Genomic DNA, 15,371 nt, shown 5'->3' with positions numbered 1-15,371 from the left:
ACTTTACGATGTAAAAACACGAGAACACACTGAAGTTTGAAGAACAACTTCTCAAATGATCTTCAAACTTCTTCAAATGATACCTGCACTCATATACTCACCGTTATAATAGTTTCTGCTGATAACATGTCTACACTCACTTTAACTGATGTCAACACTGTCCATCTACGACTCTGTTTTTACACATTTACCTTTAATCTTCCATCGTTAATCTTCCTGTTTCAGACGAGTAATGTTTAGTTAAATCCTGCTTGTATATATTCTCATTCTTAGTTTTGATATTTTTAGTGCTTATTTACTTTGTATTTTATATTGTGTTTTTTATTCATATTGTGTTTTTTATTCATATTGTGTTTTTTATTCATATTGTGTTTTTTATTCATATTGTGTTTTTTACTCATATTGTGTGTTTGGATAACCTGCTGATGTAACAACACAACTCCCCAGTTTAGGATCAATAAAGTCATTGTGTTGTATTCTCAACCCGGACACTGGGCCGATCCGAGGAGCACCTGTTACCTGCATCAGGTGAGCTGGACCTGGAGAGAGTAGCTTCTCTGAAGCAGGAGCTAAAAGGTTCATAGTTCATCCTGCAGTGCAGCTTACTGACAGCTCGGCTTTTTGTGGAATAATAAAGGACGTCATTTATCAACGTCTGCTAAAGGGGGCGGAGCCTCGGCTCAGTACAGAAACGAGTTTGAAAAGGGGGCGGAGCCTCGGCTCAGTACAGAAACGAGCTTGAAAAGGGGGCGGAGCCTCGGCTCAGTACAGAGACGAGCTTGAAAAGGGGGCGGAGCCTCGGCTCAGTACAGAGACGAGCTTGAAAAGGGGGCGGAGCCTCGGCTCAGTACAGAAACGAGCTTGAAAAGGGGGCGGAGCCTCGGCTCAGTACAGAGACGAGCTTGAAAAGGGGGCGGAGCCTCGGCTCAGTACAGAGACGAGCTTGAAAAGGGGGCGGAGCCTCGGCTCAGTACAGAGACGAGCTTGAAAAGGGGGCGGAGCCTCGGCTCAGTACAGAAACGAGCTTGAAAAGGGGGCGGAGCCTCGGCTCAGTACAGAGACGAGCTTGAAAAGGGGGCGGAGCCTCGGCTCAGTACAGAGACGAGCTTGAAAAGGGGGCGGAGCTTCGGCTCAGTACAGAGACGAGCTTGAAAAGGGGGCGGAGCTTCGGCTCAGTACAGAGACGAGCTTGAAAAGGGGGCGGAGCTTCGGCTCAGTACAGAAACGAGCTTGAAAAGGGGGCGGAGCTTCGGCTCTGTATTTTAGGACCGCGCGGACAAGCCCCGCGGCTGTGAGTTGTGTGACGTCAGCGCATTGAGCAGGAAAGATGGCGGCGGAGGAGAGCAGGGTGAAGCGTCGGAGCAACAGCATCTTCACAGACGGTGATTATGAATCCACGGAGTGTTTAAAGATGTTAGGGAGGCCGGACAGGACACGCGGGGCCGTGTTACCCCCGCTGGGTCCCGCTGGGTGTCCCGCTGTGCTCACAGCGCGCGCCGCTCCGGTGTGTCTGTCCGGTTGTTTCTCCGGTTAAATCTCTCCGTGTCCCCCCGGGGCTCCGTGGGTCGTGTCTGAGTGTCTGAGTGTCTGAGTGTCTCCACTCAGCGGGATGAACTCTCATCATGAAGCTCAGCTCTGTGTTTGTTGTTAGCAGCGCGGCTAACAGAGGCTAGCTGCTACGAGCTAACAGAGCTAACAGAGGCTAGCTGCTACGAGCTAACAGAGCTAACAGAGGCTAGCTGCTACGAGCTAACAGAGCTAACAGAGGCTAGCTGCTACGAGCTAACAGAGGCTAGCTGCTACGAGCTAACAGAGCTAACAGAGGCTAGCTGCTACGAGCTAACAGAGGCTAGCTGCTACGAGCTAACAATTCCACAATTCACTTGGGCGGCTGTGGCTCAGTGGGTAGAGTCGTCTCCTCTCAACTGGAAGGTGGAGGGTTCGATTCCCAGCTGGGCAACATGTCCGATGAGTCGTTGGACACCGAGCTGCTCCCACTGCTTCAGGGTATGAATGAAGAGCTGCTCCCTCTGCTTCAGGGTATGAATGAAGAGCTGCTTCAGGGTATGAATGAAGAGCTGCTTCAGGGTATGAATGAAGAGCTGCTCCCTCTGCTTCAGGGTATGAATGAAGAGCTGCTTCAGGGTATGAATGAAGAGCTGCTCCCTCTGCTTCAGGGTATGAATGAAGAGCTGCTTCAGGGTATGAATGAAGAGCTGCTTCAGGGTATGAATGAAGAGCTGCTCCCTCTGCTTCAGGGTATGAATGAAGAGCTGCTCCCTCTGCTTCAGGGTATGAATGAAGAGCTGCTCCCACTGCTTCAGGATATGAATGAAGAGCTGCTCCCTCTGCTTCAGGGTATGAATGAAGAGCTGCTCCCTCTGCTTCAGGGTATGAATGAAGAGCTGCTCCCACTGCTTCAGGGTATGAATGAAGAGCTGCTCCCTCTGCTTCAGGGTATGAATGAAGAGCTGCTCCCTCTGCTTCAGGGTATGAATGAAGAGCTGCTCCCTCTGCTTCAGGGTATGAATGAAGAGCTGCTCCCACTGCTTCAGGGTATGAATGAAGAGCTGCTCCCTCTGCTTCAGGGTATGAATGAAGAGCTGCTCCCTCTGCTTCAGGGTATGAATGAAGAGCTGCTCCCTCTGCTTCAGGGTATGAATGAAGAGCTGCTCCCTCTGCTTCAGGGTATGAATGAAGAGCTGCTCCCTCTGCTGCAGGGTATGAATGAAGAGCTGCTCCCTCTGCTTCAGGGTATGAATGAAGAGCTGCTCCCTCTGCTTCAGGGTATGAATGAAGAGCTGCTCCCTCTGCTGCAGGGTATGAATGAAGAGCTGCTCCCTCTGCTCCCTCTGCTGCAGGGTATGAATGAAGAGCTGTTCCCTCTGCTCCCTCTGCTGCAGGGTATGAATGAAGAGCTGTTCCCTCTGCTCCCTCTGCTTCAGGGTATGAATGAAGAGCTGCTCCCTCTGCTTCACGGTATGAATGAAGAGCTGCTCCCTCTGCTTCAGGGTATGAATGAAGAGCTGCTCCCTCTGCTTCAGGGTATGAATGAAGAGCTGCTCCCTCTGCTTCAGGGTATGAATGAAGAGCTGCTCCCTCTGCTTCAGGGTATGAATGAAGTGTGATGAGCAGTAACTGGGAGCCAGTGTAAGGAGATGAACAGCGGAGTGACATGTGCTCTGCAGAGGTTTGATGTAGACTGTAGGAAGACCTGCCAGTAGAGACATCACAAGAGCCTGTACCTGAGCTGTGTAGCATGTAGCATGTAGCATGTTCTGACAGGTAAGGTCTGATCTTCCTGATGTTGTTCAGGGCAAATCCACATGACCGGGCAATCGAGGCTACTTGAACCTTAAAAGTTAGCTGGTTCCTGCAGACTTTGTGGGCATGAGTTTGGTTGTTCCAAGCTGGATATTGATCTGTGGTTGTATAGAGGGACTGGCTGGGATGACAAGGAGCTCAGTCTTTGAAAGATTGAGTCGAAGGTGCCGTTCATTCATCCATTCAGAGATATCAGAAAGGCATGATGAGATTCTTATAGAGACTGTAACATCGTCTGGTGGGAATGACAGGAAGAGCTGGGTATCGTCAGCATAGCAGAAGAGAAGGGGACAGAGCACTGACAGCGGCTAGCCTCTACGAGCTAACAGCGGCTAGCCTCTACGAGCTAACAGCGGCTAGCCTCTACGAGCTAACAGCGGCTAGCCTCTACGAGCTAACAGCGGCTAGCCTCTACGAGCTAACAGCGGCTAGCCTCTACGAGCTAACGGTTTCTCAGTGTGGATAGTATCTGTGTTGTGCTGTGGGAGGTTAGCTCAGCTTGAACAAAACCTGCTTTAAACATGAAAAGAAAGCTGAAAACTAAACTCTGACTTCCAGTTAACAATTCAGCTCAATAATCTGACCCTTTTAATAATCATCCCTTAAATCAACATAAATTATATTAATAAAATAAAACATAATTTCAAATCTGTTTATCAGATTTAATGTGTAAAAATGTTTTTAGGACAGAAATAAATATTAATCTTAAAGTGTTGATTTGGTATAAAGTTAGAGTTGTGAAAGTGATTTAAGATTTATTGGAATATATGTTGAATTAAACAAACTGAGATTAGTTTTAGTAGAAATGTGAGGACGGCTCGATAACGCCAAAATCATGACCACGATTAATTAAACACGATTACTCGTCGATTTACGACATCCGCATCGAGTGACTGTAAACTCTCTGAACACTTTGAGAAACGAGCAATAAATTAAAGCGTTTAAACCTTAAACACACGTGACAAAACGAGCGCTACACGGCGTGCGGCACAGTCATCGTTTAATCTCCATGATCTTGTTTTCATGATTGAGGGAATGATAACTCAAACTGGATGAATGTCAGCCGTAGATCAGGATTAAAGGTCATGTCTGCACTCCCGAACACGTCGAGGTCGTTTCAGGACGCCGCTCCGGATGTTCTCCTGATCAGCAGGTTGATTAGAGCACGGAGATGGTAGAGGTGGCGTGCAGACAGTCACCACCCCCTCCCACTGGCCCCTCCCACTGGCCCCTCCCACTGGCTCCAGGTGAATTCTCCTGATTATATCCTGCTGTGTTCTCTCATCAGCGTATCCAGTGACCATCGGTATCGACTCACTGTAACGGATATATGTCAATATTTCTAGATTTATGAAATAATTTAATGAGTTTCATTGTGTTGCTCTAACAGTTCTCTGTGACCAGCAGGGGGCGCTGTATGGATCACAACAAACATCATCACTCTGCAGAGAGTCGAGCGGTGATGTTCATGCTCAGTAACTTTCAGCTAAGCGGCCATCTTGTCTTCATTCTAAATCTTTTTAAAGAGTTTGGTAAGTGAGGGATCAACGTAATGGATGTGTGTGCGTCTCTCTCTACAGATCCTCACATTTCAGTTCAAGAAACCAGAATATTAAACTTCCATAAGGTTCTAGTTTAAATCAGACGGTATCTGTTTGTTACCACGGCAACAGTAGTAGAAGTCCCAGGCCCCGTGTCCACCTCGTGTGTTTTCCTGAGCGCCAGCATCTTTTCAGAGTTGTAGAGCGCTGGCAGCATTAAGCGGCTGCTTGGAGAAAAAGATTTGGGACCGGCGTTGGGATGGATACTAGACTCCCTCGCCGAGCTGCTAGCTATCCAGCTAACGACTTCTGCTATATTATCTGCAGCAGCTAACGGATGAGTAGCTATGTGGCTAATCTTTATCACAGCTGGTTAGCTCAGCTAGCATGAGGAGGCCTGCTGTGGATGTTGAACCTTATCAGTGCTTTTTAAAGAAGTGTTATCTACACTGTGATCCAGGTGTGTTTACAGCTGTTTCAGCTCCTCTCTGTGTTTGACCTGCCGGGGCGGCGCTGGGAGGAGCCGCTCGCTCTGCGCTCACACCAAAGTGGGACAAGAAAGTGAGCCATGCATCATGTGACGCTCACTGGTCCTGGTGATCCTCTTACTCCAGATCTGGAGCTCACACTCTGAAACATTCAGCTCTTTTGTTCTCCCTCAGAAAACAGGAATTCTTGCACATGTGATGTTTCAGAGCATGTGAGCATTAAGGAGCAGAGTTTGCTGAATGATATCCTTCCAGAGAACAAGCTGTACCATGAAATGTTGTGCTCTCTGAAACGTGGAAGGACGAATGTGACGTTTCATTTGACAAAACAGGACAAACAGGATCCTGTGGAGAGAAGCCAGAGTGAGGGAGCTATTGCTGCCCCGTGATGTGGAGCTACGAGCTAACATTAGCATGCTAAAGCAACAATTCAGACCACAGGCGACGTGGGGCTACGAGCTAACATTAGCATGCTAACACAACAATTCAGACCACAGGCAATGTGGAGCGAAGAGCTAACATTAGCATGCTAACACAGGACTAATTTGGTTTGCATGAACCTCCTCCGTGTGGATGGGCGTTAGAGGTGTGTGGAGGAGGCGTGGCCAAACAGCAGTTTGTTTTAGTTTCATGCTGATACTCTAGGGTGCCATCTGCTGGATGGAGTTACACATTGTGCCTTTAAGGTTTACAGAATGACATATTTTGTTCTACACGCCGCGCTCGCTCTTTAAGGGTCTGAATGTGTGAAATCCGGCACACGATCTGTACCGAGCACGTTTGACCCGGAAAGTCGAGTTTGTTTGACTAGTGGCGTGCGGTTTGGAGCGGTCGGCCACAGCACGGTAAAGTTCATGCACAAGCACGGGAACACAGCGTGGCTACGAAGTATTCACGACCCCCTTCCTGTGTAGAGATGCTGATCAAACGTGCCGTTGGTCAGGAGTGTTGGCGAGAGCAGCTGCTGTGAGTTGGATGGTTACATCGTTGTCTCTAGCTGCTTCTGAGGGTGAAATATATTCATGATAACAGCTGTTTGGAGAGACTAACGACGTCTAACCACACTCGGGTCAACCAGCAGGAAATGCTCCGTCTCCTCGTCCGTCTTAAAACGCAAAGCTGGCGTTTTAGTGTTGGAAATGTTCCGCCAGAAAGAGAAATGGAACCAAACCTTTGTGGATTCAGAGAGTGCCTCGTGACGAGGAAGTCTTATAAAAACAGGATTGACCTTATAGGGTGATGTCATAACCATCACAGGTAGACTGACCACGAGCTACCTGAGTGTGAGACGATGGTTTCTGTTCCTGTAGGAGACACGAGGTCGTCTGATATCAACACACCTGTTTACAGCTTTAATAAGATTTAAAACTTTTACTCTGCACTGTCATTATTATTATTTTAACTCTTTTAATTTCTTTACTTTTTATTTATATGTAATTTAATTGTAATTATTTTTATTTGAATATATTTTTTGATTTAATAATTTAATTGATTTTATATGTTCTGTTTATTTTCTTCTGTCATGAAGCACTTTGAATTACCTTGTTGTTGAAATCTGCGACATAAATAAACAACACGTTTTATTCAGGAAATCAAGGAAAAGAACTACACTAAAGAACTACAACACCCATGTTTGACATTTTTCTTTGAACCTACAGATGACATGTTTCTGTGTTTAGCGTGTAACGCTGCACTTGTGCGTCTGTGCAGAAGAAGACGTGTTTGTCCTGAGGCAGCTCGTGTCCTGAACACAGAGGACTCAGCGGATCACTGAGTCTCTTAAAAGCCTCGCTGAGAGCACACATGGCGCTCTGAATGGCCAACTCTTTTCATGTTGTGTGTATTTGAAGCAGATCAGTCGTGGTGGCGTTGCTGCAGAGTGCTCACATGGCCCGAGCAGCTCCTCGCTGACCTGAATGAAGACTCTTCTTCTTCCTCTCGGGGGGGCTGCGGGCGCCGCTGCTCGGGCCCGTTGGCTGAGCTGTAGGATCACGCTGCTGTCACGCTTACACAAGGTCACACTCTCATGCTATGAAAACAGAAATCTGTGCAGCTTGATTCATACCAGGGAGAAATAAAACAAAGTCTTTCACTGAGACCCAAAACCCCCAAATATGTCCAGAATCAGACGCCACGCTCCCAGAGGCGGTCGACTGTATGCACGCCATACAAGGAGACGGCTCCGTGTATTTAAACCAGTCATCCTTAACAGCACTGACTCCCTTCACTCTTTGTTTTGGCTCAGCTCCGGGGAAGCTTTACTCACGGCGAGATGTCAGGAAACTTTGTCCGCTGTCACTTCTCAACGTTATATTAAACGCCATCTGAGCGTCCACTTAGAAAACTGAATTTATCCACCTCCAGCGTTCACGCCGACTGTGTGCAAATATTTACAAACAACAGACGGAGTGTCGGAGACAACGAACCAATCAGTGTTTAACAAAGATGACGCCCCGTGTGGTGTCTTTGTGTAATGACACCACACGGGGTGAAAGTTTAAGTAATCAATAACAGGAGTCACGGGGTTAAACCAGTGGCTTCTATCAAGACTTAACTTTCTCTGAGGGGCGCCAAGCAGCGGCGGAACGTGTTCTCCCTCAGTAGAGAAGCGTTGACCTGTTGGCAGGACGTCAGCTGTAATGCCTGCACGCTGCTGTGGTCGACACCCGGGCAGTTAAAGGTCATGCTGCCCTCAGATCGATCACTTCAGATTTGAAAGAATCTGCTCTTTGTTATTAAACAGCTGAGCACTCCAACGCTCAGAGTGAACGCTTCAGGTGACTGCAGATTTATTTTATTACTCCAGTCAGGATGCTGCGATCGCCCCCGTCTTTATTCTCTTTAAATCAGAGGATCTGCAGGTCGCTCTCTCATAACGATCACTTTCTCTCTCCAGACAAACCCACGATGACACGTGACCAGGAGGAAGATGACCTGCTGGAGGAGGAGGTGGGCGTGGCCCGGCCGGTGCAGCTCGTGGTGGCGGATGAGGAGGAGCACTCGTTCTCGTTGCAGGAGGCGGCGTTGGAGCGGCTGCTGCTGCAGGAGGCGGTGCAGGACCTGAACGTGGTCGTCGTCTGCGTGGCCGGAGCTTTCCGCAAGGGCAAGTCCTTCCTGCTGGACTTCATGCTGCGCTTCATGTACAAACAGGTAAAACATTCAGTCAGTGGGAGACTGAATCATCAAATCAAACTAAAGACTAAAACTAACCAACATGAGGGCTTTGAGACTGAATCGTAAAGAAATAGGCAGAGCAAAAGTCTGATCAATGAGACAGAAAGAGGGAACTGTAAACAAAAGGTAAAGGTATTTTCCGCACTATAAGGCGCACTTAAAAGCTTTTCATTTTCTCAAAAAACGACAGTGCGCCTTATATATGGATCAATTGGTTAATTGGTTGATCCATACTGGTTGTACACGGCGCTCAGCGACACTGACTCGGATAATGACGAGAGGGAGCCGGGCATGTTGGATGCCGTACTCGCCCAACTGTTCAATTCGGACACTGAAGAAGAAGAATTCGAGGGATTCGTGGACGGGGAATGAACTGAAGAAGTGAGCTTTACATGTTATACGTAACTGAACAATGTTGAGTTATGCACTAACGCAGGGGTGCCAACCTTTTTTGAACCAAGATCTACTTTTAAAGTTCCCAGTCTGCCGAGATCTACCAGTCCACATAGTGAGCCATAGCCTTTACCAACAGCCTACAAACGCATTTAATACTCACACAACAAACAGAACATAATAAATGAGAGTTCTGTAAAAAGTAATGCAGACTACAGACTACAGCAGGCTGCTGTGAGATGATGTTACTTTTGTTAAATTAGCTGCAGACATGGTGAGAGTGAACGGAGTAAAGTCCAACCGACTGTTTGACCGGGTCACGTGTGTTCCCACCTCGGTCCGTACGGATCACGGATCAACTGTGTGCTGTAGCACTAAAAGTAAAAAGGTTCGCGTGGTGGCTGGCGCTCCAGTGCAAGTGTGTGTGTGTGTGTGTGTGTGTGCGCGCGTTTGCGCTGTTTGTTGGTGTGTCTCATCCCCCGCGATGCTCACAGTCATGACAGCAGAGAGGAGCAGAGAAAAGTAGCTGCAGCTTCATCAAATGTGTTTAATACTCGTAGCATAGTTTCTATATATGACTTTTTGGTAAAACGTTTACCCCCCCGGTTTTACCTGCACGTCATTGCGCGTGCCTGCACTCTCTCTTGCGCGCGCTCTCTCGCTCGAGTACCGTATTTTCCGCACTATAAGGCGCACCGGATTATAAGGCGCATAGAATAGAACGTGTTTACAACTGAACAAGGCTGGGAGATATTGTGAATATATAAATATAAATACGTATAAAACGTAGTGCATTCACAATAACTCAACGTTGTTCAAACGTTAATGTGCATATTCACAATATCTCCCAGCCTTGTTCAGTTGTAAACACGTAAAAGAAACACAGTCTGATACCGCTAATTCAAACGTTAGTGCAGAACTCAACATTGTTCAGTTACGTATAACACGTAAAGCTCACTTTTTCAGTTCATTCCCCGTCCACGAATCCCTCGAATTCTTCTTCTTCAGTGTCTGAATTGAACAGTTGGGCGAGTACGGCATCCAACATGCCCGGCTCCCTCTCGTCATTATCCGAGTCAGTGTCGCTGAGCGCCGTGTACAACCAGTATGGATCAACCAATTAACCAATTGATCCATATATAAGGCACACTGTCGTTTTTTGAGAAAATGAAAGGCTTTTAAGTGCGCCTTATAGTGCGGAAAATACGGTACTTTACGTCTGTGTGGCAGAACTTCTGTCTACGTGAAGTCCGCTCAGCGTCTAGGAGGCTTTTATTTTGGTAGTGAACATGAGCGTGCACCACCCGTCAGGTCCAGACTTTTTTTGCTTTGCTGCGTAACTTTAATTACCCGACCAAAGTGAAATACAGGAGAATGATAATCAAGTGTCATGACCTGCAGGCCGGTCAGACAGTCGCCGTGTGCTCCTCGACCGGACACACGGCGTGAGGACCGGCGTGAGGACAACAGGTGATACAACACGTTACCCACACAGAGCACCGCCACATGAATCACCTTGAAACTATCTGATGACACAATTCGGACATGTTAGCTTAGCTTAACAAGCTAGCACTAGTTTACTTTGTTACATTTAAAGTATGTTTGTACTCTACCTTCTGTAACTGCTTAGAGGTTAGGATGCTAAAGTCCACTTTACCAGTGCGTGGTACACTTCCTGTCCTCGGCCCGGTTTGTAGAGGTGTTCTTCAGCACGGTACACTTCATGAACAAGCGCACATGAAGTTCATGTCTCCCTGTTGAAGATCTCTGTCAGCGGCTCCTTTAGCTTTAAAACACAGCAGCAGGAAATAATCCCCTAAACGTCTGATCCACATGTGAACTGTGTGTGCGGCGGTGTGACTCGACCTTTGACCTTGGTAATCTACGGTAAGCGTCGAGGAACATTCTGGAGGGTTATATGACACTGTAAAGAGGATTTTAGTCGGGCACAATGTCGCCTCTGTGGGGCGTCCCCCCCCCCCCCCCCCCCCACTGCTGCTTAAAGGACATATTTATGCATGAAATAAGCCCCGCCCACACAGGTCAGGCCACACTGGATTGGCTTACGTGACTTGACCTCTGAACACGCTCAGAGAAAGTAAGTATCACTGCTTTGACTCTGAGGGGGTCCCCGTTTAGATAGTTTAGTGGTCATTTGTCCACTCTCCAGAACTCAACAGAAAACATCAACAACATAACATCAGAATAATTGCCAGACATTTAGACATGTTCAATTTTAGGTCATAACCTCAGTAGTGCAGCTCACCAGGGGTCTTTAAATTGCTTCTCATCATTTACATGATAAAATAAATCAGTGAAAAGGAGGTAAACGACATAAAGTTGTCAGAATGAGTGTGGGGCAAACCACTGAGCACCTTATCTACTGATCTTTCAAATATTGTCTCCATTTTGACCATTTTGCTTTGTACAAGTCCTTTCTTACTCTCAGTAATCGAGAACTCTCTTTGAAGGTCTCAATCTCTATGTCATCAAATCATCTGACTGCCTCAGTTAATATTATATCAGATATTAAATCAAGACCACCACTGTTTATTCCTCTTTCTAAAACAACAAACGGGTTCATGGCGTTTAAAGACGACTCTGGAACAGAGCGATAACCACGTCTGTTTGTCTTTGTCCAGTGTGACTCGTGGGTCGGCGGGGAGGAGCAGCCTCTGACCGGCTTCACCTGGCGAGGCGGCTGCGAGCGGGAGACGACGGGCATCCTGGCATGGAGTGAAGTGTTTGTGGTGAAGAAACCAGACGGCAGCAAGGTGAGTCCACAGGAAACAGAAACTTGTGAACCCTTTAAGAGATCCAAAACGACCACGCGGGTGACCTGTGTGATTTTGTTTCAGGTTGCAGTTCTACTAATGGACACCCAGGGGGCGTTCGACAGCCAGTCCACCATCAAAGACTGCGCCACGCTGTTCGCTCTGAGCACCATGACCAGCTCGGTGCAGGTGAGACATCTGTGTTCAGGTAACAAACGTCTGCAGTGAGAGCCAGAGTCTGACAGCTGTTTGTGTTTCAGGTGTACAATCTGTCCCAGAATGTTCAGGAAGACGACCTGCAGCACCTCCAGGTGGGTTAGGGTTAGACCCAATGTTTACACACTTTGTTTACACACTTTGTTTGTTTACACACTTTGTTTGTTTACACACTTTGTTTACACAGCTTTTATTTTGAAGTCATGTGGAAGTGCATCCTGATCACTGGAAAGTTTGAGTGTCACATCTCTTATAAATACTGAGGTGCATTGAACTGTCTGCGTGGTTTCGTGAATTGGACCCGGCTGTGTCTCAGTGGGTAGAGTCGTCTCCTCTCAACTGGAAGGTGGAGGGTTCGATCCCCAGCTGGGCAACATGTCCGATGTGTCCTTGGGCAAGACACTTAACCCCGCATTGCTCCCTCTGCTTCAGTGACGGTGTATGAATGGATTAGTGTGGTTCTCAGTCTCTCATGTCTCTTCGGTAAAAGCGTCTGATAAGTGAATTGTAGATCCTAAGAGTTCAGAATAACGTCGACTGTAGAAAAGTTTCAAAAGAAGCTTCTGTTCCTACACGACATGTGGGGACGTACCAGCGGCCCCTCGCTCTCATATTCAGCAGAAACACGTTTATGAACTTGATCAGAATCGAGTGCAGCTCTCGTTTTATTAACAATATGACCTGCTGACCAGAACACCTGCTCCTGGTTTGTATAAATAAGAGCGAGCCAGCTTGGAGAGTTGCAGGTTTCTATAGACCTTGTGTCTGTCCTCCAATCAGTGAGCTGCTGTCTGCAGAAAGGCTCGTTACATTTCCAAGTTGAACTTCCTCCCCCTGTTTGAATGAATGTTTGAACCTTGAATAAACACTGCAGCCCGGGTTAGTGCGTCCTTTTCAGGTCGTTCATTTTGTGTCTCCTCCGCTCCGCTGAGCTTTCTGTCTTTCTGATAACAAATCTTGTTCTGACTCCAGCCGGCTTCACTGTTAAACCGCTGAGTGGAGATCTCCATATCAGGTGTGTTTATTCTCCTCCTGGACTTCAGGGTTAAGACCTGAAGCTGAAGCTTCCATGTTTGGAGTTTTCTTCTTTGAATCTGAGCCGCATGAGAGGCTCATTAAAACATCTAGAGCTGCAGAGAGTCTCACACACACACACACACACACACACACACACACACACACACACACACACACTGCCTCTGATTGATCTCGTGATATTTGTCCTCTCCACAGCTCTTCACCGAGTATGGCCGGCTCGCCATGGAGGAAGTCTACGAGAAACCCTTCCAGGTACGACCTCCTGATTCCCCTTTAGAGACCAGAACAGGAAGTGATCTTAAGTTAGATTCTACCAGATACGTGTCGGGTCGTCTCAGCGGAGCAGACATTCACTGTATCAACAAAACGCCATCGTTCTTACTGACCTGCTAGAAGCACGCCACGAGATGAGTCAGAGCCAATCAGATCGTCTGTTTCTTATCCCTCATACATGGTGTCATCTCACTCCTGATTGGGTAATAACTCCTTGGTCTCAGGACTCCAGATGTCGGTCTGTGCTGCTCCGTGCTCGCTCTGAAAACGCCGCCTGTTGACGGACGAGGGAGCACGGTGCTGACACGCCACGCACACGTAACGTATCTGGGGGGATTTTGCCCCCCCCCCCCCTCCACCCACCCACCACTGTATCAGGTCCTTTATTACCGTGAAGTCTGGGATGGGAAACCCCGTATCGTTGTCATTTTTTGGCATTTCCACTCCACAGTTGAAATGGAACAAAAGTAACGGATCTGTAGCGTCCTACTTTTGTGCTCGCCTTCTGTTAGCGTGCAAAGCGTACCGACCGACCCCCAAAGGGCGGAGCTAAACACTCTGCAGTCCTTTGATTTGTGGAACGAATCGTCACTTCCTGTGTGGACTTTGAGTCACTCGGAGACGCTTCTGATGAATGACCTTCACGTGTCCTGTGTTCAGACTCTGATGTTCCTGATCCGGGACTGGAGTTACCCCTACGAGCACCCGTACGGTCTGGAGGGGGGGCGGAGCTTCCTGGAGAAGAGACTGCAGGTGAGTTTGACCTGATTTGTGTGTGTGTGTACATCGTGTGTGTTTACTGTGTGTGTGTGTTTACATCGTGTGTGTGTACATCGTGTGTGTGTACATCGTGTGTGTTTACTGTGTGTGTGTGTGTGTTTACATCGTGTGTGTGTGTACATCGTGTGTGTTTACTGTGTGTGTGTGTGTTTACATCGTGTGTGTGTGTGTGTGTGTTTACATCGTGTGTTTACATTGTGTGTGCGTGTGTTTACATTGTGTGTGTGTGTGTGTGTGTTTACATCGTGTGTTTACATTGTGTGTGCGTGTGTTTACATTGTGTGTGCGTGTGTTTACATCGTGTGTGTGTGTTTACATCGTGTGTTTACATCGTGTGTGTGTGTTTACATCGTGTGTGTTTACATCGTGTGTGTTTACATCGTGTGTGCGTGTGTTTACATCATGTGTGCGTGTGTGTACATCGTGTGTGCGTGTGTGTACATCGTGTGTTTACATTGTGTGTGCGTGTGTTTACATCGTGTGTGCGTGTGTTTACATTGTGTGTGCGTGTGTTTACATCGTGTGTGCGTGTGTTTACATCGTGTGTGCGTGTGTTTACATCGTGTGTGTGTGTGTTTACATCGTGTGTTTACATCGTGTGTGTGTGTTTACATCGTGTGTGTGTGTGTTTACATCGTGTGTGTGTGTGTGTGTTTACATCGTGTGTGTGTGTGTTTACATCGTGTGTGTGTGTGTGTGTTTACATCGTGTGTGTGTGTGTTTACATCGTGTGTGTGTGTGTGTTCAGGTGAAGCAGAACCAACATGAGGAGCTGCAGAACGTCAGGAAACACATCCACTCCTGTTTCTCAAACATCAGCTGCTTCCTGCTGCCGCACCCCGGACTCAAGGTGGCCACCAACCCGCACTTTGACGGACGCCTCCGAGGTAACCACCCACCTTCAGGTCACCTGCCCTCAGAGTCACCTGACCTCTCAGGGTCACCTGACCTCTCAGGGTCACCTGACCTCTCTCAGGGTCACCTGACCTCTCTCAGAGTCACCTGACCTCTCAGAGTCACCTGACCTCTCTCAGAGTCACCTGACCTCTCTGAGTCACCTGACCTCTCTCAGAGTCACCTGACCTCTCTCAGAGTCACCTGACCTCTCTCAGAGTCACCTGACCCTCTCAGAGTCACCTGACCTCTCTGAGTCACCTGACCTCTCTCAGAGTCACCTGACCTCTCTCAGAGTCACCTGACCTCTCTCAGAGTCACCTGACCTCTCTCAGAGTCACCTGACCTCGTCTGAGTCACCTGACCTCTCAGGGTCACCTGACCTCTCTCAGAGTCACCTGACCTCTCTGAGTCACCTGACCTCAGAGTCACCTGACCTCAGAGTCACCTGACCTCAGAGTCACCTGACCTCTCTC

The 15,371-nt window shown here is 47.9% G+C and overlaps 1 protein-coding gene across 2 annotated transcripts; it reads left to right on the top strand.

The window, feature by feature from the left end:
- Positions 1-1,223: 1,223 nt before the first annotated feature.
- Positions 1,224-15,022, top strand: LOC109976907 (atlastin-2). Of its 2 annotated transcripts, XM_065960817.1 has the most exons (9): positions 1,317-1,382; positions 4,715-4,856; positions 8,250-8,503; positions 11,563-11,694; positions 11,779-11,883; positions 11,955-12,005; positions 13,144-13,200; positions 13,882-13,974; positions 14,750-15,022. In XM_065960817.1, exons 2-9 carry the CDS (start codon positions 4,742-4,744, stop codon positions 15,005-15,007), a joined length of 1,065 nt encoding a protein of 354 aa, XP_065816889.1. In that variant the 5' UTR covers positions 1,317-1,382; positions 4,715-4,741; the 3' UTR covers positions 15,008-15,022. The 2 variants fall into 2 exon arrangements, with proteins under 2 accessions (XP_020482521.2, XP_065816889.1); XM_020626865.3 differs by lacking the exon at positions 4,715-4,856 and having other exon boundaries at positions 1,224-1,382.
- The last annotated feature ends 349 nt before the right edge of the window (positions 15,023-15,371 follow it).

Source organism: Labrus bergylta, chromosome 1 (genome assembly GCF_963930695.1).
Source record: "Labrus bergylta chromosome 1, fLabBer1.1, whole genome shotgun sequence".
In the NCBI taxonomy this organism is placed as follows: Eukaryota; Metazoa; Chordata; class Actinopteri; order Labriformes; family Labridae; genus Labrus; species Labrus bergylta.
This window is presented reverse-complemented; position numbering and strand designations above follow the sequence as displayed.

What these genes read in the sequence shown, in the direction of transcription:
- LOC109976907 (XM_065960817.1), top strand. Translation starts at nt 4,742, where the DNA reads ATGGATCACAACAAACATCATCACTCTGCAGAGAGTCGAGCGGTGATG. An exon ending in TGCGCTTCATGTACAAACAG is followed by an intron (nt 8,504 to 11,562) that starts GTAAAACATTCA and finishes GTCTTTGTCCAG; the next exon opens with TGTGACTCGTGGGTCGGCGG. An exon ending in AGAAACCAGACGGCAGCAAG is followed by an intron (nt 11,695 to 11,778) that starts GTGAGTCCACAG and finishes ATTTTGTTTCAG; the next exon opens with GTTGCAGTTCTACTAATGGA.